The sequence below is a fragment of the Lagopus leucura genome, unplaced genomic scaffold (genome assembly GCF_019238085.1).
Source record: "Lagopus leucura isolate 7727_CA_CO unplaced genomic scaffold, USGS_WTPT01 Super-Scaffold_73, whole genome shotgun sequence".
Classification (NCBI taxonomy): Eukaryota; Metazoa; Chordata; class Aves; order Galliformes; family Phasianidae; genus Lagopus; species Lagopus leucura.
Window position 1 is genome coordinate 41,423,576 of NW_024962252.1, and position 24,965 is coordinate 41,448,540.

General features: G+C 35.5%; 1 protein-coding gene across 2 annotated transcripts in view; it reads right to left on the bottom strand.

Moving 5' to 3' along the window:
• MAN1A1 (mannosidase alpha class 1A member 1) overlaps positions 1 to 24,965 on the bottom strand; it is a 132,811-nt gene that overhangs the window by 39,994 nt on the left and 67,852 nt on the right. For both annotated transcript variants that reach the window (XM_042876209.1, XM_042876218.1), the window contains exon 5: positions 16,861 to 16,955. In XM_042876209.1, coding sequence (XP_042732143.1) covers positions 16,861 to 16,955 — 95 coding nt within the window. The remainder of the gene's footprint in view (positions 1 to 16,860; positions 16,956 to 24,965) is intronic.

Below are 24,965 nucleotides of genomic sequence, written 5' to 3' on the forward strand. Positions count from 1 at the left end.
TCAAATATCAGACATAAAAACACACGTAATCTAGTATGTAACTGATTTTTTCTTAGGAAGGAAGGCACCCAATTACAGCTTCTTCTCTGGTAGAGTCTCTGCTACCAGTTGTTCAGTTGTGTTGCACCAAGCCCCAAATTTCACCTTCAGTTTACTTATAAATTACTTGAAGCAACAAATATTTTTACATAGCTGCTGCTCATCTTACAGATGAGCTATTTATAAGAAACCAGTGATACTATTGAGATAGCTAAGCACAACACATACAGCTTAATTCTCAGACATACACCAGAAACTATGATCCAGGACAATTTGATTATACCACAAGGAGAATAAAAATAAAACAAAAAAGACAAACATTACCTTGAACGCTAAATAAAGTGAAGGCTTGTATTATTATTATTTTTAATTGATTTTGTTTCTTAATCTTTTTGCAGAAATACATATTTTATATTAGGAGACAATAACACTTTAAAGTATTGAGTATCCTGAAGAAGGGAAGGAGTTTTCTATTAAATTACCAAATAATTTAATTGAGCCAAAAAAGGCTGAAAGATACAAGCTACACTGACAGAGCAGAAGAATTGGAAGCATCAAATGTTTCTTCTAAGAGTAATACTTAAAAAAACAACAACAACAACAACAACAAAAAAAACAAAAAACATCCGCAGCCCATGCATTAATAGTCTTGATCACACTTAAGTTATTTCTTGGAGGATTTTGCAAATTATTTGTATTATTTGATGATAAGGGAGCTGGCATTAAGTAGTGAAATAAGCTTTTCTTAAAATTAATGGGATTTTAATCAATATAATGAAAATAATAAAGGATGAATTGAAATGAGCATGAAAATATTACCATTTAAAATGATAGAACAATCAAAGGCATAGAAAACAGATTTCTAAAGTCATGCCTGAGACAGAATGTGTACTTTTTGTTCTTGCACCAGCACACAATTTTATTACACACATTGAAAAAGTGGCAAAACATTTGGCAAAATGTTTGAAATACTGTTTGCCATCTCTCACTGTTTTAATGGCTTCAGTGAAGAAATGTACACCACACTTATTCTTCAAACTGAAATGAAGACCTTAACAGGAATGGAGTAGTAGATTCTGTAAAGATATGGCACACTGATGAGTCTTTGTGACACTTTTGAAAGATAATGTCAGATTAAATAAATATTTTAGAAAAGTATGAAATTATTTCTTGTGTAATAGAAAGCTTTTGAGTAATGGCATCGTTGAACTCATAAACCATCAAGAGCAGCTATTTTACATTTCTTAAGAGTGACTTAAAATAAATTCTGTCTCATCTATCAAAATGATTTATTTCTTAACTCTTATCGTATTACAGTTTGGGGATTATGAGAGAAACAGCTTGCCCAAAAGATCAGAGTAAATGCAAAAAGTGAAGCTGCCTCTCTTTTCTCACTTTTGTCTCTTTCCAGTAGGCAGATTTACAAAGGGCATCTTCAAGAGCTAGAAACCAGAGCCTGAATTGTCTCTGATGTGTGGGTGAATTAGGGGATGGAACAAAAAAGGGCCATCCTCTCCTCCACCCTGGAATAGGCAAGTACAAATAACGATCTATGCTACAGCTGCTCTCTCTACAGCTCTTTTCTAACACTGTGAATGTAGGGAAGGCATGTTTAGTCAATACATGACTGACAAATGACAAACCAATCAGGCTGATACAGAAGAGTTACAGAAGAAGAGGAGAAAATAAAGAGGTTGCTTACTTCAAAAGTCTCGATAGAGAATGAAACGAAAAGGATCAGACACTAATATGGTTCAGTGTAACATAAAATTTATATAAATTGATGTCAATTAATCAAAGAAATAACATTTGTTTTCTCGTTCTGTTATTCTTGAGTAGGGGAAACAAATTTAGCCTATACTGGCAGTTGTTCTGAGAAAACAAGTATTTTTTTTTACTCAAAAAATGTTTATGAAAAAGAAACCTGGAAAATTCACAAAACTACTGAGCAATTTGCTGCATCTCCCAAAACTTGGAGAAGCAGGAATGGAGAAGAAGGTTTTAGGAAATGAGAAGCATGTTAAGTGGAAATGCAAACAAGCCATGTCATGGGGCAGATGGTGTGGCTTAAACATGATCTCAGGGATGAAAGTTCTAAAGGCCTTGTTTTATTCACAGATAGAAAGGTCTTTTTGTGAAATATGATCAATACTGAACACCAACATTTCAAGAAAAACAGGGACAAATTTTAGAAAGCTTAGAGAAGAGTAACAAGAATGATTAGGAACAAAGAAAGCACTACACTAGGGCTGTTCTTGTTAACAGGTAACAAATTTGACATGACAAGAGTTCTCTTCCAATACGTAAAAGGGAAGAAATATTCCACTGAAATAGTAAAGTATTGAAATTCTAGGACAAACACCAGGAACAAACAAATCCTCCAGAACTCCCAACAGTGAAGGCAGAAACACTGATACAAGCTTCCATGAAAAAGCATGGAAACTCCATGTTGGAGATCTTGAAGAAATGGCTAGACAAACATAGAAGAACTTAGGTGTAGCTTGACTGTTCAATATTAGAACATACAAAGTAATTATGCGAATTATACCTTTCTTCCTGTGATTATTTAATTCCTGAAACCCCTCAAAAGTCATGAAATAAAGCAGTAGAGAGCTAAACTACGTACTCCTGATGAGTTAAGCTTGTTTAAAAATAGTAGTAAAATGGTAGTAAAATACTTAGAACATCCACCACTGTGCATTTTAGGAGGAGGAGGGAAACAAGTAAAGACCGTACAGTGTTCTTCTTTTATTTTTAAGATGAGCATCATCAAATTACATCATTAAGACAAACAAATCTGTCATTCACAAAATGGACTGTTTAGTACTTCACTAACTGTAGGAAAAAAAGAAGCAATTTGAAGCACTGCCTGAAGTTTAGTTCACCCAAAACCAAGTTTGAGAACCTGTACCACTCATTAAAACCTTGGATGCTACTAAACATTTAAGCCTACAAAGCCAGGTCTAAAAGCTTTTAAGACAATTATGAATAATAAAAAAGTTATGCAAAATTCAATTAATTTACAAAACTGATTCCAGGTAGATAATAGAGAAAATAATTTATTTGTACATCAGTAAAAATTATGAAGTGATGTGAAACATTGCTGAAAGAGTGAGCATTCAACTATCTGCTAAACAATATTAATTTGAAAATAATTAAGATCCAAATGAAACACTTAGAATCTTCTTTGCTCCAACAGATTTCATTATCTATAAAGAATGCAATACGACATGAAATGGACAACGTGAAAGGTCAACCAGAAAGTCTGTCAGATTTGCTGTACTGACTGTGGCTTACTGGGAGATATTTAAAACACACAAGCTCCAGCAAGGCTAAGTATTGAATCAAGACAGTTACATTAAAGATACATAGCATATGGCTATCATTAAAGCTCAATTATAATGAATACTTGCTCATTTATTTCTCTCACAACTACTGCAAGGAATAAAGCAGCAGTTTCAGAGATGTCAGCTGGAAACAGTAGCCTTTCATTTAATTTGCAGAAAGATTGCTCTCTCCTATTAACTTCCTCATAAAAATGTGTCAGAGGTGTAACAATTAAAATGTAATTTTAACATGAAATTTAAACCAATGAAGGCAAATTTTCTGGAACAAAATGCTTAGCTGGCTCACTAGCCTCTCTTCATTTCCTTCTGAATAGCTCTCAAACTAACAAGCCTTATTTTTTCTTTACCCTCTGGTTATAGTGGCATTTGTGTGTCTTTCACATTTACTGCTAGGATTTTATTATAGCTTGTTTGTGGGTAGTGGATTGTTTAAAATAGAGCCAACTATTCTGGTACATCTTTAAAAATTATATTCACCCTATCCTCAGGTTGAATCTGGTCATGATCTACAAAAAAATGAGCAAGGTCTGCTCATCAAAAAGCAGTAAACACAAAATTGCTTTATTTCTAACGTGAGATTTCAGCAGGAACATAGGAGATACAACATATTTTGGATGTCAGCTAGATGCATCCACCTAACACAAGCACACGATTCTCCTCATCAGTCCTCTAAACTAAGGTGTGAAAAGTCAGAATGCTTGCTTTCTTCAACAAGAAGAAACACTTATGAGTTCCTAAAGACTTCTGCCCTTAGACAAGTCAGCCCATGATGAGTTACATGTCTGTGCAAAACATGCCAATGGAATACTTCCTCATCAGAACACTCATTCTTAAGATTGACTCACCAGGTATTAGCTCCCTACTACAGTCATTCCAAATTACATGGCATTGTTAGAAAAATAAATAGTTCAGGTTTAGCCATCACAGAACTTGGTAATCATTCTAACACAGGCAGGCTCATTGCAGCAAGAGGAATACTTGGTTGAGTCTGTCTCACCTCCCACAACACTGATATGATAATGGCAAACCATTGGTATGAATGTGCACAGGATACCTAGCAACAACTCAATGCAAAACGGAACAGAGAAAAACCAGAAGGAACTCAGCAGATACAGACTGTTTAATAATCCTTATTTCTCCTGACAGAGGAATTGAGTATCTTCTTTTATAGTTTCTTTCTCAATATGAATATCATACTGGCCATCACAGCAGAAACTGAATAACACAAAAGAGGATCACCTTTCAGTTATCTGCATACACAACTGATAAGCAATCAGGAGAAAAGGAAAAAAAAAAGTTTGTTTTTATAAAAAACAAAGAAGGAAAAAGACAATGAAGGCCAATCTATCAAACAGAATGAAAGGATTTCAGTGTTAAGGTTAACACTGCATACCTATATTATTAGGAAAAACAACTTATCATTACAAAAAGCCTTGAGGCATTTTTATAGGACTGAATTTGCTTCTGGAAGACCTCCTGGACTTCAAAACTGAAGACAAATTTTATTGACAAGACTACATTATTTTGTTCAGCCAGACATTAAGAATATTTTCTCTCATCAATACCACTGTTCAGACCCTGCTTCTAATTTTTGTTCAGTAGCATTTGGTTTCTTAATAGACAAGAAACACAGAGCACAGGGTGATTCAAGATGACCTTTATGCATCATAAAGATAGCAAGAGGGGCACAAACTCTCCTCCACTCAAGTCACCTTGTCATGCTAATTTAGTACAGCTACATAATTTCTATATTCTTTTTGTGTTTCTGAAAAAAACATTCATGGGTTGCTTCTGTAAAATGCAACCTAATATAACCATGAAAGTAATTGCATTGGTTAGGTTTGTTAATTTGTCACAATTAAGTCAATAAGAGTTTCATTAACATCGTTATATTACCTGATTAGTTTTGAAAGCGATTATCCTAAGAACTCTATTTAATTGGAAGCTTCTCAATTTACAAGGTACATTAAATTCTCAGTAGCATTTTAAGAATATTCAACATATGCAGGTCAATTACCAGTAATCACTGTTTCATACAACTGCTTCATGAGAAACTTCGTTACAACACTGGAAAAGAATAAAAGGGGGTTGTAAAGAATACCTCTGTACTTCAGTTTTCATCACTACACTGAAAGGCCATATCTAACATCTGAATTGTGAAAACCATTTAGAAATTAAAGAAAAGAAAAGAAAGAAAAAAAGAGCAAAGATTAGAAAACTGTTATCCACCTTAAAAGAGATGATAAATTGTCAGGACTGCCAAATCACTGAATTCCACTAACAGCACTCATGCCCAGTTGCACGTTAATTACCAGATTAGAAAGTTATAATTAATTTTCTTAATATCGCTATGCTGCTTTTCTTCCTTGAGTTAATAAAAACAGATTGCAATCAATCTTTGTTAATTCATGCTGTGGAACAGAACTGCTGTAGTTATTTCCATATGTGAAAAGCTCTGTGTGCACAGTTCTTGGTGAAATATCCCATCTAGAAGCTGTATCTTCTGACATTTAAATGAAGTGTTGTAATAAGGCAAATAAATTATAAATTATAATTTGACTTAATGTGGGTAGTTGAAAAACTACGTCTTAAAAATTAACAAATTTTCTAATGACAGAAGTCAGAGACTTGGATTTCAAAATATACTGTATTTCATCAAATTTTCAACCATAAAAGATGTTTCATTTGTAGTTGCATTGAAAGATTACATTGCTGAGACGTTTTTAATGATTAAAATGCAGTTGTGGTTAAGAAAGCATTTTTTAATTAGCTGATATTCTCATTAGAAACTATTAGAAGTGCTCCACACGTGACTGGTTTTCAAAGAGCACAGGATGCAAGATTTATAAGAACTATTAAGGGAAAACAACTATAAGGATCACAGTGCACCAAATTTTTGACAGTGTTCAGATATAAAGAAGTCAAAGCTAATTAATGCAGAGTTCAAACAACATGCATTTTCTTGTTTCAGTATCCACACTGGTATCAAAAGTCACTTTTATATAACAGAAAGATGATTCCATTGTTCTTTTGCAAGGAAAAGAGAATCAAGTAAAACAAATGAAACTTTATTTTCCCTTTGTGTCTGAAAGATGTTCTATTTCTCCAGCCTTGTTGCTTCTTTTCACTCCCTTCCCCCCCAAGATTACTAAGAGACAGGAATGGATGTAGCACTACTGGAAATACAACATCATGGTTGCCCAAGAGCAGTAATCTGTGCTACTCAGTCTGATATAACAAAACTCATGTAATCAGCTCAGGTGTTAGAAAAGGAAGACTGAATATTCAATAGCTAATGATGGCTGAAAATGTATATATATATATATTTATAAAAATTTCTTTATTAAGTGCTTGTGCTGGGGAGCGGTAAAAAACACTTAATTCTGTATTTGAGAGAAATGGAAGATAAGACATTATTAAGTCTAGATAGCCTCCAGCAGCAAAGAACTTTTTTTTTTTTTTTTACAATTTATTCTTTCTCCCAAATTTGTCTAAATCAGCCCAACTTGCCTTGCAGTGCAAAGTGTTTATATACAAATATATCAATACTTATACATCTATTTATAAAATATATATCTATATTATATCAGATTTTAGGTTTCTCTTATTAAATATATTGGATCAAGTGCAGAATCATAGTTTAGTAGAAGAAACAGAACAGAAAATGACCACTGGTGTGCTTCTCCTCAAAAATAAAGATAATAAAATTTAGATTAGAAGAGGGAAAGAGGCATGGAAGAGGAGCAGTAGGGTTAGAAAATATATGGATTAGACCAGAGATAATGATGGATTGAATTATTTATTGGTTTACTGAAAACACAGAAATAAAGGCATTGGATGATCTCAGAATCTTGTAATGAAAAACTGATACCACAAATGGCCACTTGCAACTTAGATTCAGGATTCAAAACAGGTCAAGAGGCATTATAAGCAAAGAATAGGAACTGCATCATCACACTGATGAACATTAGACAACTGAAAGTAAGAAATAAAGCACTTCTGCTGCCTGTATTTAATGCTGAGATTATTATTTAAAAGCAAGGACAAGTTCTGTTCTCAGCTGGATGACTGGATGAAGTTGGTCATAAACCTGAAGAAATACTACTAAAAAGCACTCACTCCACAGTTAAAATAGCTGAAGCTGGAAACAAGGAAGCCAATAATCCTTCAATCACTTGTTTCCTGAAACTAAAGCAAGCTCTCCTAATGTTCCCATATGCTAAACATAACTGTACAATTAACAATTAATAAACTTTAGTTTATGTTAAAATAAATGATATTTCAAAAGCTCTAAAAATTCTAAAATCAGTCTGCATGAATATTCTCACTTTTCTGGTGAAACTGACTGATTTCTAGAGAAGAATGAATTATACTGTATGCCTATTTTATATTTTAAGGCCCCAATAGGGTATTAAACAGAAAACTGAGCTGAAAGAATATTTGATTTATTCATGAAAAGTTTTTTTCCTGAATGAAACCATTCAGAACAAAATCATATGCAGATATGGCTAGTCAGCTTAAAACTAAATAAGTTAAAAAAAAACAAAACAAAACATGCAAAACACCTGTCAGCACTGGCTATAATAAAACTAAAAACACAAAATTAAAGTTTCAGAGTATTATTAAAATTATAAAGTGCTATAGAGAAAAGCTTCTATTTGAGATAAGTGAAATAGTTAATTGGGAGATATGTCAAGCATCACGTTTACAGGTAGATTTTCAGTCATTCAGCCAGATGATTATCGTTCAGAGAAGATTAAGGAGAGATTCTCTTGTATCAGCAGTAATAAGAAACCATAAATCACAAATAAATCTTTATAAATATGTATGTATAAATGTTTATATAAATATATGTGTGCATATGTTTGTATATGTACATATATATGTATTAAATCCATTTTAAAAGGAGAGTGTACTTAGAATAATATTGAAGCAATTACTATATTCTTAGTGAGGAAAAGAAAGGAGTCTTCTGTGAAGAAGGCAGAAGAATCTCTTCTCAATTATAATTTCCACAAAACATAGTTAGCAATACTTCTTCACGCTCACTCCTTTAGGATAATTAGAATATTATAAAATAGCTACAAATATTAGTCACATATTTAAACTAGTGCTTTTTTTAGCATCTAAAATTGTACTTTCTTTTGGTACTAGGGCAAAATCTTGTTCCTGTAGTCTTGTAATGCTTAGGTATCACACACAATACTGCCAATCACTTAGTGAGACTATCAAAGGCTTGGAATCCCTCTGCTCTTACTTATCCACCAATTATAGAGATGCTTAAACAAGAGTAGAGGAAAAGCAAACAAACAGCCCAAACTCTTTCCACTTTGAAATTATTATTTTAATGAAAATGCTGCTAGATTTGAGAACTTGTCCAGCTGAAAGTATCAAAGTAATTCCAGCTAAAATCACAAGTGAATCTTCAAATTCTCTTTCCTTTCTTCATGGCCATTTATAAATGTCCCTAGTGAGACCTTTCTCTGATGGATTTTACAGGCAAAATCATGCAAATGTACATATATCAAATGCACAAAGTGAATAATAAATGTCTCTTGACCATCTGTCACTTAGAAACTTCTTAGGCGAGACAATTGTAGCATAACTGTTATTTAATTGAAGCGTTCCCATGAAGTGACTTGAATTGCAGTGACTGAGGAGTGCTTGCACTCATTTTGGGTATTTAACGAAACACAAAGTCTGTGTGACTTGACTTCCTTTTTTCTGAAGGAAGCCTTTTCCAACAGTCACATTTTGTCTGTAATAGGACTATATTTTGGTGGACACAAATTAAAAAATGGTCATGTACGATACAAGCAATTGAAAGGGAAATGATCTACAGCCAGTGCTGGGGTCTGCGCTTACACCAAGGAGTCTTGGTTCCAGCAGTCAGAATGGACAGGGAGAGAAGCTCAGGTGGCCAAACACCATCTCTTTACCTCAGGGAGAGACAAGCACTTCTCAGACAGCCTCCTGCTGAATGGCTGCTTGGTGACTGCAGTGAGAGCTGGCTCATGCTGTGCTGGTGAGACATACAATTGTCTCTCACCTTCGGCTAGGCCCTATCCTGTGTGCTTGCATGCTCAGCTCTCAAATACACCTAGAAACTCAGCGCAACCATAGAGATCCAGGGGATCCCTTGTTTTTCCTGGGCAGCACAGAAATACTTCATGCAGGGAGCTCTCAATTATCTTGACAATATCAAAGGGATAGCAGCATTTAGCTGCTAAAGAAGAACCACAAGCACCACCAACCAGTTTGTCTGCTGATGTATAAAATCCTCTTTTCCATAAAGACAATTTCCAAACCTTGCAAGCCTGTTTCCTATGGGAAGAAGAGCAGCTTTAATTATTGGGAAGCAAATTGAGGATCTGATAAAATTTCCTCATGCTCTTCTTTACAAACCTTTATATCTTTCCCCATAAATCCTGGCTGTTTCAACCACGGCCTGGTTAATTTACATCTGGGTTGGCAGAAAACATAAAACACCTGGCCAGTACACAGCATCCCCTGTATATACCGTAAGTGCTGACTTCTGATTTTTTCTAAGGCAAAACACAAAACAGTGTAACTTGCCGGTCCTGATTAATGTCTCTTCCACTTTCAGAAGTCTTCCTACCCTTGTTGCAAACAACAAACAAAAAAAGTCACTTCCTGTCCTTAAAGAACATACAAGATGAAAATTTACAATAGCTGAAGGAGATTTTGACACCCCACTGAGAATGTCTGCTGAGGAGTGGGACAAAACCACGAAATGAAGACAAATATTCTCCTCTACTAGCAGGCTTCTGCAGGACATCACAATCTTGGTTTTGTTTTAAAACAATCAGCACCACCTCTGATTATTATCACAGAGAGCTCTGAAGTCTTTGCAATCCTACAGTTAGTGCTATGGGATCACAATACTAATCCCTGCATAGGGTTTTACAAACACCAGCAGTATGGTAATAACTAACCTGTACTTAATTATTCACACTCATTTTACAGTGAACTAGTAAACTCCAGATTTTGGGACCAAAATATTTCTCCCTTGAAAAAAAAAAAAAAAAAAAAAAAAAAGCACTTGAACTGAGGAAGAGAGGAAGATACTTTGCAGTAGCAACAATAGGTCCCAAGTCCTTGGTACACTATTACTGATGGGCAGCTTCTCATACAAATTCACGGTTACAGTATTGAATTAAAACTGCTGTTTAAATAATACAATTTAATCTTATGGAGTTTTGCAAAAAAACATTTTTCTTGGTTCTTTATTTCTTTTCTTCCCCTTGCCCCCCTTGATTTCCTTGATCTCACAAATATTTTCATAGTTTGGGATCCTTGCACTGTGTAGTGCTATTAGACACTACCAAAGGTCTAAAATATCTGTCCCCAAAACTGCACCAATACATCAAACCCAAATTTTAGTAATACTTTCAGATCAATTTACTTATTTCATCCATGAACATGGAAGAATTATTTATGGTAACTCAAGGGAAAAAAGGAATGCCACTATTTTCAATAGCTACAAATTTAAGAATAGTTCGTTTGATTCTTACTGAATACAAGGCACTAGTCATTCAGTGCAGAATGGACTCCCCATTTCAAATAAGGCAAAAAAAAGGCAAGCAATTTGCTTACTGTAGTGTTCTAAGGCTTTCTAAAACAGAAGTTGCTAAAGAGATGGAGTAAAACATGGTAATATGTAGAGTCCAAACAAACCTCATTTTTGAGGTAAATATTGCATTGTGCTTACTCAAGAACTCTAAAGTTGTTTATGAACCATGCAATGCATCAATAGATTCAGCATCACTTAAAACAGTAGTGCTGGAAAGATATACCCTTACTGAAACAGTCTTTATCAGTGGTTACTTATAAATCAGGCTGGAATTCACTTTCCTAACTTAAAAATTTAGTTCTTTTAATAATTTGTCTAAAGCCTTCTTTAGCCAATAGGGAGACATCAATACCTCTAAGAAGGCAAATAATCTGATCTCCCAAAAAAGTGTTTAGCACCAGAAAAACAATTTTTACGCAGCTGAAGTTCAGCAAGGATTTATCATTCTACAACCAGTACTAACACAAATCCACATTGTGATCCAAATGCTTGTAGGAAAAAGTCTGGTTTCAATCAGTATGTTTTAACAGTGGGAATATAAGTATTTTACTCAATATCCAAATCCTTTTTATTACTGTTACGACTTCAGTTAACAGCACCAGTGAAGCATTTGCCAAAACCACACACACAAGCCTTTGTCAAACATGCATACAAGATTACTTTTAGCTTTATTTTCTAAGGCACTTTAGATTCCCTTTCTCTAAAATTAAGCTCAGAGTAGACAGAAAAGATAAAATTGAAAATTCTACCTAAATGCAACTTCTGCCCAGCCTTACAGTGACAGTGAAGACAACGCAAGTTTTTCCTAATTACAATCCTTTTAAATTACACATTTCTTTTTGCAATGATAGTCAAATTTGAATAACCTTTTCTTAGCTCTGTAATCTTTTTTTTTCTTTTAATTTAGATGTTAGAATTAATAATGCAAACCAGAAAATTTACATTAACCTTCTGACAATGTGTGAGATTTCTCTCCTCTCTTCTCCTTTCCTCCCCTCTCCCTTTTAAGTTTTCCCTTTTAGAAAAGCCCGATGAGTCATTAGGACAAGAAAATGCATGAATCACTATCTCTGGTAAAGAATATAATATTATACAGACAACATGATGTTTAGGAAAATTTTGCAATATCATGCAACATTCATAGTTTGACATTTCTGATAAATTAAGCTGGGGAATTAAGCTGTCCAAAAACAAATTACTGAATTTAGTTGCCTGGATCCTAACTTCATATTTTCAAGCTTTCTCAGTGCATCTCAGTGCATAAAGTTCCCTTTACAAATCATAAGGAATATAACCGTAAGTGCATTGATTATGACATTTTAGAAGTCCCAGAATTTGAAGAAAGCCACTCTGTTAACCATTAAACTGCATCTTTTCTTAAGAAAACAGTAAGCTTTCCTAACACAATAGGGCTATAAAGAGATTATGAGACCCAATTTCTGTGTGATTTAGGCACATGAACTGTAAACATGTTTTGAATCTGGGAATCACATTGAAATGTTAAATTATTTTAAAGCAAGTACTGTTGTCTATCTTTAACACTTTATACATTAGTTGCTGATTTTTGAGCCACGTTTCCTACTAAATGGAAGATGGTGGTAGCTAAGTTTCTTTAAATGACTGCAAATTAAAATGCTACCAATTCCCTGAAATACCGAAGTGCATGCACCGCAGGAACAAAAAAAACCCACCTGTGCCTTAGTCCCCCTGGCTACACTGTGGCATTTTAGCACAAAACCCTTTTCGTCAAAGCACCTGGAACCCGTTGTAAAGCGAGTTGGCCTGCTGGGGGAGAGCTTTTCTCCTCTATGCTGCTGTCAGGGAACAGGAAGCACAGGTGGTGGTAAAACCTAAAGCATTCGAACTTCATCCCAGGGGAAAGAAAAAGCACATTCTGCCTTAGAAACATGATCTGATATGAAAAATTAAGAAGGCATTATTTTTTTTTCAATAAAGGTGGGCAGAAAAAAAGATGCTCTGTGGGCGCATCATCTTGCTCAGAACAAAGGCAGGGGATTCCAGAGTCACATGTAGCTTCAGAAAACATTCATACAAGTATGGAGGCCTGGCAAGGTCTGTGGCCTAACATGAATATTCTGTACATTATGTGATTAAAATAAAAATTAAAATAAAAATTAAAATTAAAAAAAAAATCAAGTGCAATTTGTTTTATAAAAATAAGACATGCTAGCCACATCCAATAGCAAAAACACTGCAGTTTTGGTTACTTCTATCCTTGATTATCTACAAATGAGTAACAGCTTTGTTCAAACAATTTCACAGGTTCTCTGCAATCTCTCTTTGCAAAATATGTAATACTGAATTCAGCTCAGGTCCACTGTTAATGTATAATCAGTGCTAAAGTGTAAAAGGCAAAGAATCCTTGGCTGACATCAGACACAGTACACATTTTATGTTTATGTCAAGTAAATCTTATCACTTCCTGACTTCAACACACATTAATCAAATTTACTTTAATTTCCTCCCCTTTGACTTCCATTAAGTTTCCTGCTCTGTAATACTCCATCCACGCCTCATGGCCCTTTCCTTCTGTACAGGACTCCCCACAGTCCCTATACCCACTAATGCTGAAATCAGCCACTCTCTCATGGAGTCAGGAAAAAAAACCACAGTATCCTCCCTGTAACAGCACTAGGAAGCAAGCTGGAGGCCCAGACAACCTACTTTGTTTGTTGTCTCCAGAAATAAAAAAAAAAATAATAATAAAAAAAAAATTATTTAGTCCAGACAAAAGCTTTTTCATAGATGTAAGGCATAACCATTTTTCAAAATTTCAGATGAGCTGAGAGGTTATATTATGGACTGATTCTATGTAAAAAGCCAGTCACCTTAGTGACTAATAGTATTGCTACATACTGTCACACAAGGGATAATAAATAACTTTAAAACAGCAATTCCACTGGTCTGTGCATGGAGAGCAAACATTTTATGGAAACTATGATTCTTCACGGAAGAATGGTGCTGGGTTGTTTATTACAAAGCAGTAATTTAATGTTATTAGAACTAATAGGAACTGGGGGAAAAAAAAAAAAAAAAAGTTTTGCTTCCAAAAGAAAAAAAAAAGGGGTGGGGGGGGTGGGGGAAGTGATATAAAGAGAGATTTTCCATCCAAAAGAAAAAAATACTGTACAGGATCTCATACTGAGAAGTATTTTCTTGAGTGGTCCAATGGTCCAATAGACCAACAACAAACTGGAAACTGGGGCACCCTGTATTTCACAGCTGGTCACCATCTCAAAAGTCCAAATCATATACAGTTTCCTTTTTAATAGTTGCAAGGTAGATATATTAAAAAGGATACTTGACACTACGAACATGACACATGATGGATATTTCTTAAGATTACTTAAATCACCATCTAGGAGGGCCGTAATTTCAGAATTTTTTATTCCTATAGATTGGAGATTACAGAAATACCTAGTCAATACAATTGCTCAGTCATAAATTACTTGATAATTTATTTATTTAATTCTCTTAAACTTGAAGTTTAAGAGAAAAGGAATTGAAAACTTTAGCATCAATAAGTCAGTTTATCGTGGCTCACTGAGAACAAAAATAAGAATCATAAACATGAGTATAGTATTTAAAGAAGCTGTAGTAGTTGCAGTTTTACAAGCATTGAGAACAAAATATCTAAAGAATTCTTTTGGATGTGAGGAATTACAAATTTTAAGAACTAGCTTTGTCAGCTGCGAGTGAAAAACAGATTCTGAAAGTGAGGTGAAGATACAAAGCAATATCAGGAACATGAAAAACAATGGAAATGCAGCCTAAATACTTATAAAGAAATAAAAGGACATTTCACTACAAATTCCCAATCTAATTATTTAAAATGTTCTTTAGTGATAATGTGAAATTTCATATAGAGACAAACATACTCAAGAAACTGGCTAACAATTTTAGCTGCAGAAAATGTACAATTAGCATTTTTATTTGAAAATTAAGGTTCCACAAATAGACAGCAAGTGTCCCATGGTCTTTGAATCAAGAAGAAAGAAACAAAACGAAGAAAAACAATGGAAAAGAAAGAGATGACAAGACGTAAGGTGGATGTCTTTGGCATGCTAGGACTCACAAAGACAAAAGAAGGTTTGCACACAGGCAATCACAGAGAGAGCAAGTCTGGCTCTGATACTGCAGGATAAGCAGAGAAAATAAGCTATTTTGTGAAGAATATTTGCCTAGTGAAACCAGTATTCAGCTCATCTGTTAATCCAAACATAGTCTTTTAAAAATAACCAGACATCCACAATTTGTTGTCAATGTTCTCCAGTTTGAAGCATAAATCAAAATAAAATCAAATAAAATACTAATCAGAAATGAGGCATATTAGATCTGTAATATATTCAGGCTTCAGTGGCTTAGCATTTCCTAAGCCTGGATGACAGCATGTTTATGCACGGTATTATAGAATTGTCATCTACTGAAGGTCAAATCTAGACAGATGTGTAAGGATTCGGAATGAACCACCAAGAACACAGCACTGAATGTAACACTTGCTAACATAACAGATGAAGTTATCTTGATGCAGATTTTCTTCCACTTTGGTGAAAGATAAAAAATGGATCCCCAACCTTTTTTTTTTTTTTTTTTTTTTTTCAATCACTATCTTATATTGCCTGGGATCAACATTTGCAGCGTCCCACAGCATTTGTTATGAGAGAACCAGGAACAAAATCATAAAGATCCACCACTGAATTTGAAACATTTGAAAAAAAAAAAATGATATATTTAGTAGACAAGTAATGATTTAGATAAGGGCTGTATATAAGAAATTTTTAGCCTGAATACCTTTAATAACATTTAAATACACTATGTAGTATAAGGTACTGTTGTGCTGGAATTACAGATGTATGCTAGGATTTTGTACTCAGAAGCTTTTGTAACAGCTTAAAAACAAATGAAAAAGCTCAAACTATAGTGCAATTAACTTGTGCAGAACTCATTAAAATCTTTTGAGAATAAATCATTAACATGCATATAAGTAACTACTTGAATTACAAGGACCACCACCAAGCAGCAGTTGATCAGTTCCTTCAGTGATGAAAAAGTCCACAAGGAACAAGCTCCCTCCTGCCCCTAGCACACACTCATACTCTTGGTCCCTTGCATCCTTTCTACCTGAAAGAAAGATGGGAGATAACCCTGCCCAAACTACAATGCTAGCGATTTCTGTAGGATCTGGCTCTGAGGAGCTTATTGGGAATCCTCAGACATAGATAGCCAACTTAGCAAGTGTACCAGTGCCAAGTCTTAGAGTGGGAAAAAGGCATACCATGAATATACATTAAGCAGAGAACCGGAGAAGCTTACTGTTAAGGAGGGAATTACATAACCAAAGAAACATATAAAACATGTGACATCAACACATGCAGAGAAGAAACTCTCCTTGATTCTCCCTGACAAGCAGTATCCCACATTCTTGTAATGGGTGATGCTGAGATTTATTTACAGTATTATGAAAGCTGAGAGAATATACGCTTCTCATTAGCGAGTGAGAACCAGAAAGTAATTTGTAGCAGACATTACTGTTGCTTCTTGATATACTAGTTATTGAAGGACTAACAATGGCAAGTGAGAACAGATAAGAGTACAAGTAGCTAGACACCTTCCCTTTTCAGAGTAGCACCCATCCTTTTGCAACTACTGTTCGTATAACAACACTAACACTAATGTAGGACTTTGGGAAAAGTGATGAACGTACTAAAAGAGTAAGTTATAGAACTAAGGATCTTACATGAACTTTTACCTCGCTGGAAAGATTAGAACTGTGCTGCAACTGCAATAGTTCTGTGGCAAAGGATTTTAGATTCAAGAGAACTTTTTTATATGCTCTAGTCACCAAAAATCACGTTTTACCTCTTAATATTAAGCAGTGCCCAAGGTATCCCAGTGGGAGTGTTGAAAGCAGGCAGCAATTTCTCTCCAAGCTCTACTGCCTTCTTCCGGAAAATCTGGAAGTTAAGAAGAAAAAAGTATTAGAAAATTCATTGCAGTTCCCAATAAACAATATTTCAGCATAACAAAGAATTCCTTTTTTTTTCCTTAGTGATTGAAGAAACAGAGCAGCACATTCAGTCTTCTATTACACAGCATAATAGGGGGATAGCTAGTGTATGCCATGGACTAAGAAGAACTCATACAGCAGTGTTACATGGTGAAGACATCCAAACAACAGCACTGGCAAGAACAGCATTAAATCAGAGACAACAGTGTGACTGGTCATGCTCTGCTGTGCAATGGAGCAGGGGGTTTATTAGTTGGGTGAACTGCTGGGTCCATTCTGGACAGTACAAAGCTGCCTGCCCAAGATGATATGTCCTCCCTGGGCACAGGGATGTTGTCACAGGAGCACTGCATACGTTCTGGATAAATCAGCTAACAGTGATGGGATTTGTTAAGTATGCCATGGGTACTTGGGCTGGATCACCAGATACCTGCTGTGTGCTGAATGTGCTGCACAGGTAATCCGAGGCAAACACAAAGCACAACACAACACCTCCCCCCCTGCCAAAAACAAAAAAGAGAAATGGTATTGTAGTGATATTTTTTCAGCATCATAGTCTTTATGGACTCAGTCAGCTTACACCCAAATTGACGTCAATGCCATGCTTAATTCAGAAATTGGAATATACTCTTACAGATAGCAGAGATAACTGAGTTTTAGCTAAAAGTTCCCCTTTAAAATAAAGAGAAAGACCTCAAATATATACACCCACAAGAATTACAAACAATTTAACATCAGGAACTTTTATGATTAGAGAAATAGCCTGTAACACTACAACAAATAGGATGTTGCTCTCCTTTGATTGCCAGCACAGCTCAGGTTAGCCTGACTTTTGGAGCACTGAGAACTTTAGTAAAAGAGCTTCTAATAAGAAGCAAAACTGTTCCAACTTAAATGTAGAAATCTATACAGAGATCCCAGAATATAGATGTTCAAGGCCTATTTGCTTGGGATTACACTGAAATCCAGTGCAAAAGTGAAAGGCATTAACTCAGGTGTAATAGCCAGAATAGTGAAGTCACTTTCATCATCTTCTCTCTCCAGTAATGACTCTCTTCAATTTATTTTTCCTCTTGAGTGTATTTATGATGGGTTTGTATTTATTTATTTTTAGAACTCAACTTGTACACTTGGTGCAACTCACAGTACAGACAAATACAGTGCAGTAAATTATCAGAGAAAGAAAACAGTGCAAAGGAAACATCTCTATATTTTTAGATAGAGTATCACAGAATCCCAGAATGGCTTGGGTTGGAAGGGACCTTAAAGACCATCCAGTTCCAACCCCCAGCTGTGGGCAGGGTTGCCCCCTCACCAGATCAGCCTGCTCAGGGCCCCATCCTGGAATACTTCCAGAGATAGGACATCCGCAGCTTATCTGGACAAAAGGTTTTCATTGTTTAAGAATATGATCCAAAGGGAATTTAAAACTCTGGGACAATCATGTTATCATAAAGAACCTCCAGACTACTCCACAGTCTCTTCATATGACACAAGTTTCTGTGAAAGTAGTCCTAGATTTGGAATTACAGATATCTTAAGAGGTTAAAGAATTTGAAGCTAAATTCTGGCTGAAGTCAGAAAACATTTTTGAGTGGAGTGCCTGCAAGTGCTGGGAGAAAGCTGAAATAGTGCAGCAGGGAAAACAATCTGCTTGGAAATCCCTTCAGAATTCATGTTATTTCTGATTTCCCAGATTATTGATTGTGTGGATTCTGACAAGAATTAGTCATGGATTTGTGATCATCAGACAGCACAACATTCAGTCTTCCCAAGGTTGAAACCTTGTGGGAAACTCAGTAAAAACAGCTGATGCAGAACTGTGTTAACTCCCAGTAGATTTTCTAGAGAGGAGAAAGTGACCCACAATTTGCCCACAAGCTTTTCCCTTGTTATACCACACAGTTGCATTTGTTCACCTGTGCTATTAAACCTGAACACGTTTTGCTCTTTCAGCACAAGAGAGCTCTCCTGAGATTTTCACAATATATGGTATGGTCAACGTACCGGTTTAACTTAGCATCTCTGCTCTGAAATACTGAGGTATTAACAGGAGAGTGGTCAAAATGAACCTCCTTAGCAATGGGCACAAATTCCTGTAGCAGCATCTATTGGCTGCGCAACATAAAACTAACTTTTCTACCATATGTAAAGGACACCAAAGCTGGAGATTGTCAATGTTCTGTCATACATTCTTTTTAGACTTGTATTTAACATCAAGATGTAATCATCCCTTCAAAAGGCATGTACATGTTCAACCATAGCAGTGGCATCAAGGATGGTAACAGCCCAAGGCTCCATAACTACTCTGCTATGGGCTGTATTATTTCTCATCACCAAAAAAAATTCAAACTCATAAAGAATTCTATTATATTAATTGCTTCTGGACAGAAATGCATTCTAATTTCTCAACTAAATATTTGTTAAACAGCATCAGTAATTTAATTTCAAATTGTTTTACTAACTCACATTTTTTTCTATTCCATTTTTGCTATAAATTGACAACCTAATTTCTTATTTTAAAAAACTTGCCTTCTCCATAAAAATGTCAAAAGTAACAGTTATCTAAACACATCTGATATTGGTAATTGGTAAGGAAACACTGCCCCAGCTACAGATATTCAAGGAAAGTCAAAACTACTCATGATGAGGACATAGCTTTGAAGAAATTGCTAGTCCTTTGAATACGCATTGAAGCTGGGCATTCTAACTTTGTTCTTTTCCAAAATCCCCATCTTTTAATGTAGGAAACAGTCTGAGAAACAGGGGGGAAAAAAAATAACTAGGAAAATAGATACTTAAAAGTGATTTTGAATCATCATACAATCTTGAGACAACTCTTCAGGTGAAAACATACTTCTTGTTTACAAGACAATTTCAACAAGTTATTACTAGTACATACTAGGTATTTTCCTTCTCTTTTCAAAGTTAAAAAGAAATCAACTATGGACACTAACATGGCTGAACAAGCGATTACTAAATCACTATCTATTAAGTAAAATGGTATAGGCAAGAATGAGAAGAATAGAACAAAACTTTGTGAATGACTGAATACACTAAATAGCAGCTTCGTACAGCAAAACTGCACCCTTTCATTGAGGGTAAGAAGTTGAAGACTAATAAAGGAACCAAGTTGTTTTTTGATTTGAGGCTTTAATATTTACAAAATAGTAACAGGAAAAACTAGTGTAAGTTGTAATTTTTCTAGACTAAGAAATAAACGTTGTACACTCTACATATTTTTCAGTTTGTAAAAGTGAATAAATAGAAACTACTTAATATATGTTGCTGATATGAATTTCACTTACTAAGTCCTTTTTTGGTAAGCAAAAATATGATAGCCACTACTGGCATGTACAGAAATGCAAAAATAACAGAGCATGGAAGACATTATATATAATAAAGAAAAAGGCTACAGCAAAATTTCCCATTCCAGTTGTTATCTTGAGAGTCTCAAGGACGTTTTCTGGCCTCTCCTCATGGATGTTCATCCAGCAGTAATGAAGGCTTACTTAGACAAAATACTCTCTCTGAATCAGAACTGTACCGTGCACCTGTAAAGGTGCAAGTGCAGAACTGTCATTTGGTGCAGTATTGGCTTTCTTTAGGGTGCAAGATGGTTATTGCCCCTAGATTAATAATAATAAAAAAGATTTCTCTAGCTGGAGGAACCCAAAGGGAAAAACTCCTTTGAAAGTGTTAGATTACCTCATCACACACTTAATTGCTAATCAGGAAGAAAACACAGGAAACAAAGAAATATCTCAGAATTGCATATGAGGCACAAGAAATTTAAAAAGAGCATAGTATGCTCCATACCAGTGAAACAAGAAATTAAAATTTAACAGTAATCAGAGGAAACAATTCTATTTCTTAATGTATTGTTTTTTAATTGATGAAGACATTTTCTCCACATTTCTAATTCTATCAAATTAAGCATTTTTCCTTTTTGTTTTATATTTACAGATAAAAACTGACAAGCCACTAAATAAGATTTATTGCTTGCTTTCCTCAACCTGATTGCCTTTCCCAGTAGGGTAGGGAATGAATATTTCAATGCAAAAGCAGGAAACAGGAGCAGAAAATGAACAAGGACAGGCTGCTTTGCTTCTCTTCAGAACACCGAATAGAAATCCTTTCAGCATAACAAATGTTGATTTATGTTTAAAGTGATCTGCTAACAAAGAATTCTTTAGGAAGATCTTGTTCTAATACCTTCTTCACTAAAAGATAATCCAGGATTTTTGCTATACCAAAATAATTTAAACAGCACAAGATGAATTATCCCACTCTCTTCAATACCAAGCGATATGACACTTGTTGTGTTATGTGAAAAAATTTCCTGCAAGATATTCCCAATGTTTATGAAAACTTGGCATGATATCTGATTGCTGACATTAACTCGGCAGCAATGATCTGTTTTACAGTTCCTGTTGCTTTGACTGGTGGCTTGGGGGTTAATTCCAGCCAACCTTCACTGAAGTCTGGCTGAGCCAAGTCAGTTATTAAAGACCCGTGTTGCAAGTCAGCAACACTTCTGAACTCAGGCATTGCAATGAGTTACTTTGGTGTAGAAACTGACAGCTGGAGTCCAAGCAGACACTACCTCGGACCTATGCAGCTGCAACTGTATTTATTGTGCACTCACATCCAGAAGTGCTGGAGAATCCATTTTAAGTATTTTGCCTGTGTTCAGTGACATGGCTGGATGCTGGCAGGTCCCTTGCAGAGGCACAGGGCCTGCACAAGATCCCCTACCTAGAGCACCCACATCTCTGTGGGGCTAAAGTTGCAGCCTCCCACAGGGCAGCCCAGTCTGGGAGGGGAATCTGGGCCTGGGAGGGGAAGAGCTGACTTTAATCTGGAAAAGTGGATCATGACAAAGCATAATTCAACTTCCTTACAAAGTGTGGTTTGCCACACCCTCAAATAAGAATTTTGACTGGACCAAGCAGGGTTTTATTTTAACAAGAATTTCCATGCAGTAGCCACCAACCACTGGGCACATGCAGACAGCCCCAGCAGGTTTCTTGTCTCACAGGGATGCCAACAGAGAAAGCTGATACACTGCACAGCAGAGGGCTTCTTGGAACCAGTTGACATCAGAAAAGTCCCACAAAGAGCTACATCAAAAAGACTCAGAGACGTAAATAATCTCAACCACTCTTCTCTCATTATAACCCTCAAAGCTGTGCTAGTTTTCATTCAGATCTCTCACATATAAGAACAACATCAGGTGAATAAAGCAGGAGGAACATTATGTTTAAAAACAATCACTATCTTTAGCCATTCCCAGAATCTTGTTAAGCATCTGCTGCCACACAGTGCTGGGTATGAAATTATAAAGGACAGATACGCACACTGGTTTCCAGATAAGAGAACCTGGAAAATGCAGATCCTGCAGTTGCAGGAGAATTCTTATCTCAGTTGAAGGCTGAAATAGGCACAGGACAGTGTTTTTAACAAGCTCTTCTTATGGGAATCCGAAGTTTGTATTTAATACATTCATGACAGCAACAGCCATTAGAGCACTCATTAGAGCTTTTGAGAGCTCTTGGCACCTAAGGCGTCGGCTCAGAAAGGGGAGCAGCAACTTCCAGCTTTCAAAAATGTTGATCTGCAGGTATGCAAAGAACCTCCCTGGACCCTGCAGTTAAGGGAGATTCAGATAGCCTGTGGTTTCTGTGAGCCACAACTCCATCTCACTTGTAAAACATGAGAGCAGAACATCTTCTTCAAAATGTGTGCAAACAACAGAGAAGTGTTTAGATTTGTATAGGATACTCCAGAACCTGCTGGTTTCTAGCTTGTAGGGACCATACCACATAATAAGCAGTATGCTATAATATCCATGGATATTATTCCCCAATGAAGAACACGAAAAATATCTGTTATCCTATTAAGAGAGCTAAAATATACATCAAGCTAATATATTCTTCAGAAGCAAATCTATGCAAAGATGCTTATTACAAAAAAAATTTGATTACAACTCTGAAAAAAACCTGTATTCAATTTTTGCTGTTGTTGTTATGGCTTTACTGATGACAAGAAAATTAATTTTCTTTTCTAGCTGATTATTGTACCAAAGAAATCACACAGCACCATGAAGAGTTCCTCCCCGGTAGAAAAGACTGGAGAAATTAATCAAATGGAAGTAACTGGATTAGTGAGAGATTTCCTGATTAATCCAAATGTACATAGCAACAAAGCAGAACACAAAACCCCTCAAGTTATCAGCAGTAGCTAACACACATAATTACTTCAGAATTTTTTTTAACTAAAAAAAAAAAAAAATCTAAATTTTTTCTGATCAAAAAGTTTACTTCAATGAAAGTCACTAGTAAATACACAAACTGGCAGAAAGTAAGCAAGGTATAAAACGAGTAAATATTAATGTACAGTAATATAGATGCTTGAAGCGTACTTGAAAGTGAGAATGAATTGCTACATAGGAGTAGAATTAAAAAATCATAAAGGAAGACTTTGGTCTACTTATATTTGGTTATTTCCTTTTTTGATACTTATATGTATTTAAGATTGCTTACTCAGCTACAAAGAACTTTACATTAGAGTAACTGCTAATTTATCTACCAGTGTCAAGAAACCATTAACTGTTTTAAAGCTTATGCATACTCCCAATTGAAAGTTAAGCTACAACACATTAGCACCTTGAAAGCTCAAGAGCTGGTCACTTACTATGACCTTTGTTGTGATAATTTAAGAAAAGGTGGAGATAAATAAATTAAACTTTAACGATTGCCTGTAATAGAAGCAATGATTTAGGTATAAAAGTCTTTAAGAACTCCTCACCCTAAAGTCAGGGTGGCCTTAACTTTCAAACAGTGTAGTTTGCAAGGTGAGTAATGACCTGAATTTCCTACATATGTGCAGATCACCATGCTATGGCAGCTGACTCCAGAGGTCCAAACCACAAGTAGCAGGACTCATGCCTAAAAAAGCCATGCTTAAATTTTAAGTTTCTGAAATCCCACACAACCCCAAATAAATAAATTATAACATAGCTCAGGGTAAGTAAATCTCTGTCAAAGACTTGGGATGCCGTTCTTATGTCTTGTCAGAAATAGAAATGAATCACTGAAGAGGCTGAAATCCCAGACCTCCCGTCAAATGATGTTTCTGCCAAGGGCAGATGGCAAGCTAGCAGGAATCAAAATTGTCATCAGCCTCAGTGAAAACAGAAAACTAAGCCTAAACCTAAGAGCCAGTCTAAGTTTTAAATCTGTTTTTACCTGTTTGTTATTCAGATAACTTGGACAGGGTTCATGTTACAGACCCATATCTCCTCTTTCACCCCCACAAAACAAAACTTCCAGCAACCTACAGAAATCTGGTATTCAAATGCTTGGATGCTGGTTAGAGACACAAAAACCATCATCTCCAGAAGCAACCACTGGACTAGCATCATGCATGCAGGCTGAGAGAACAACATATGTCATATGTCTAGTGCTCAGGTCTTCTATACTTAAGTTAGATGATACCTGTATTTTAAAATATACTGGACATAAGTAAATATTAATAGAATTAGAAATACTGCATATACAATGGAAACTCATTATATTGTGAAGCAATACAGAAAACATCTGGATGCCATCTTAAGAGATTTGTGTTTTTCATGATTAAGGAAACAGCTGCCTTAGTAAAATTACTCATATCCACCAGTAATGAGGAATATCTTTTAGCACAGTTCATCTGTTAAACCACAAGCATCTGCTTCCTAATTTTCTTTTTATTTAATCTTGTATATCCAGACCAAGTGCTGGAACAACAAATTTAAATAGCTGCCTCATTTTACATCTTGCAAACTATCATATCTAAACAAAGAACAACACATTGCATATGAAACTCTCCTTTCAAGCAGGTGACCGCTAAGAGGTGATTTGCAACACCTTCTGTGTGAAAGGGAGGGATGGGTGGAGAAGTCTAATAAACATTATTA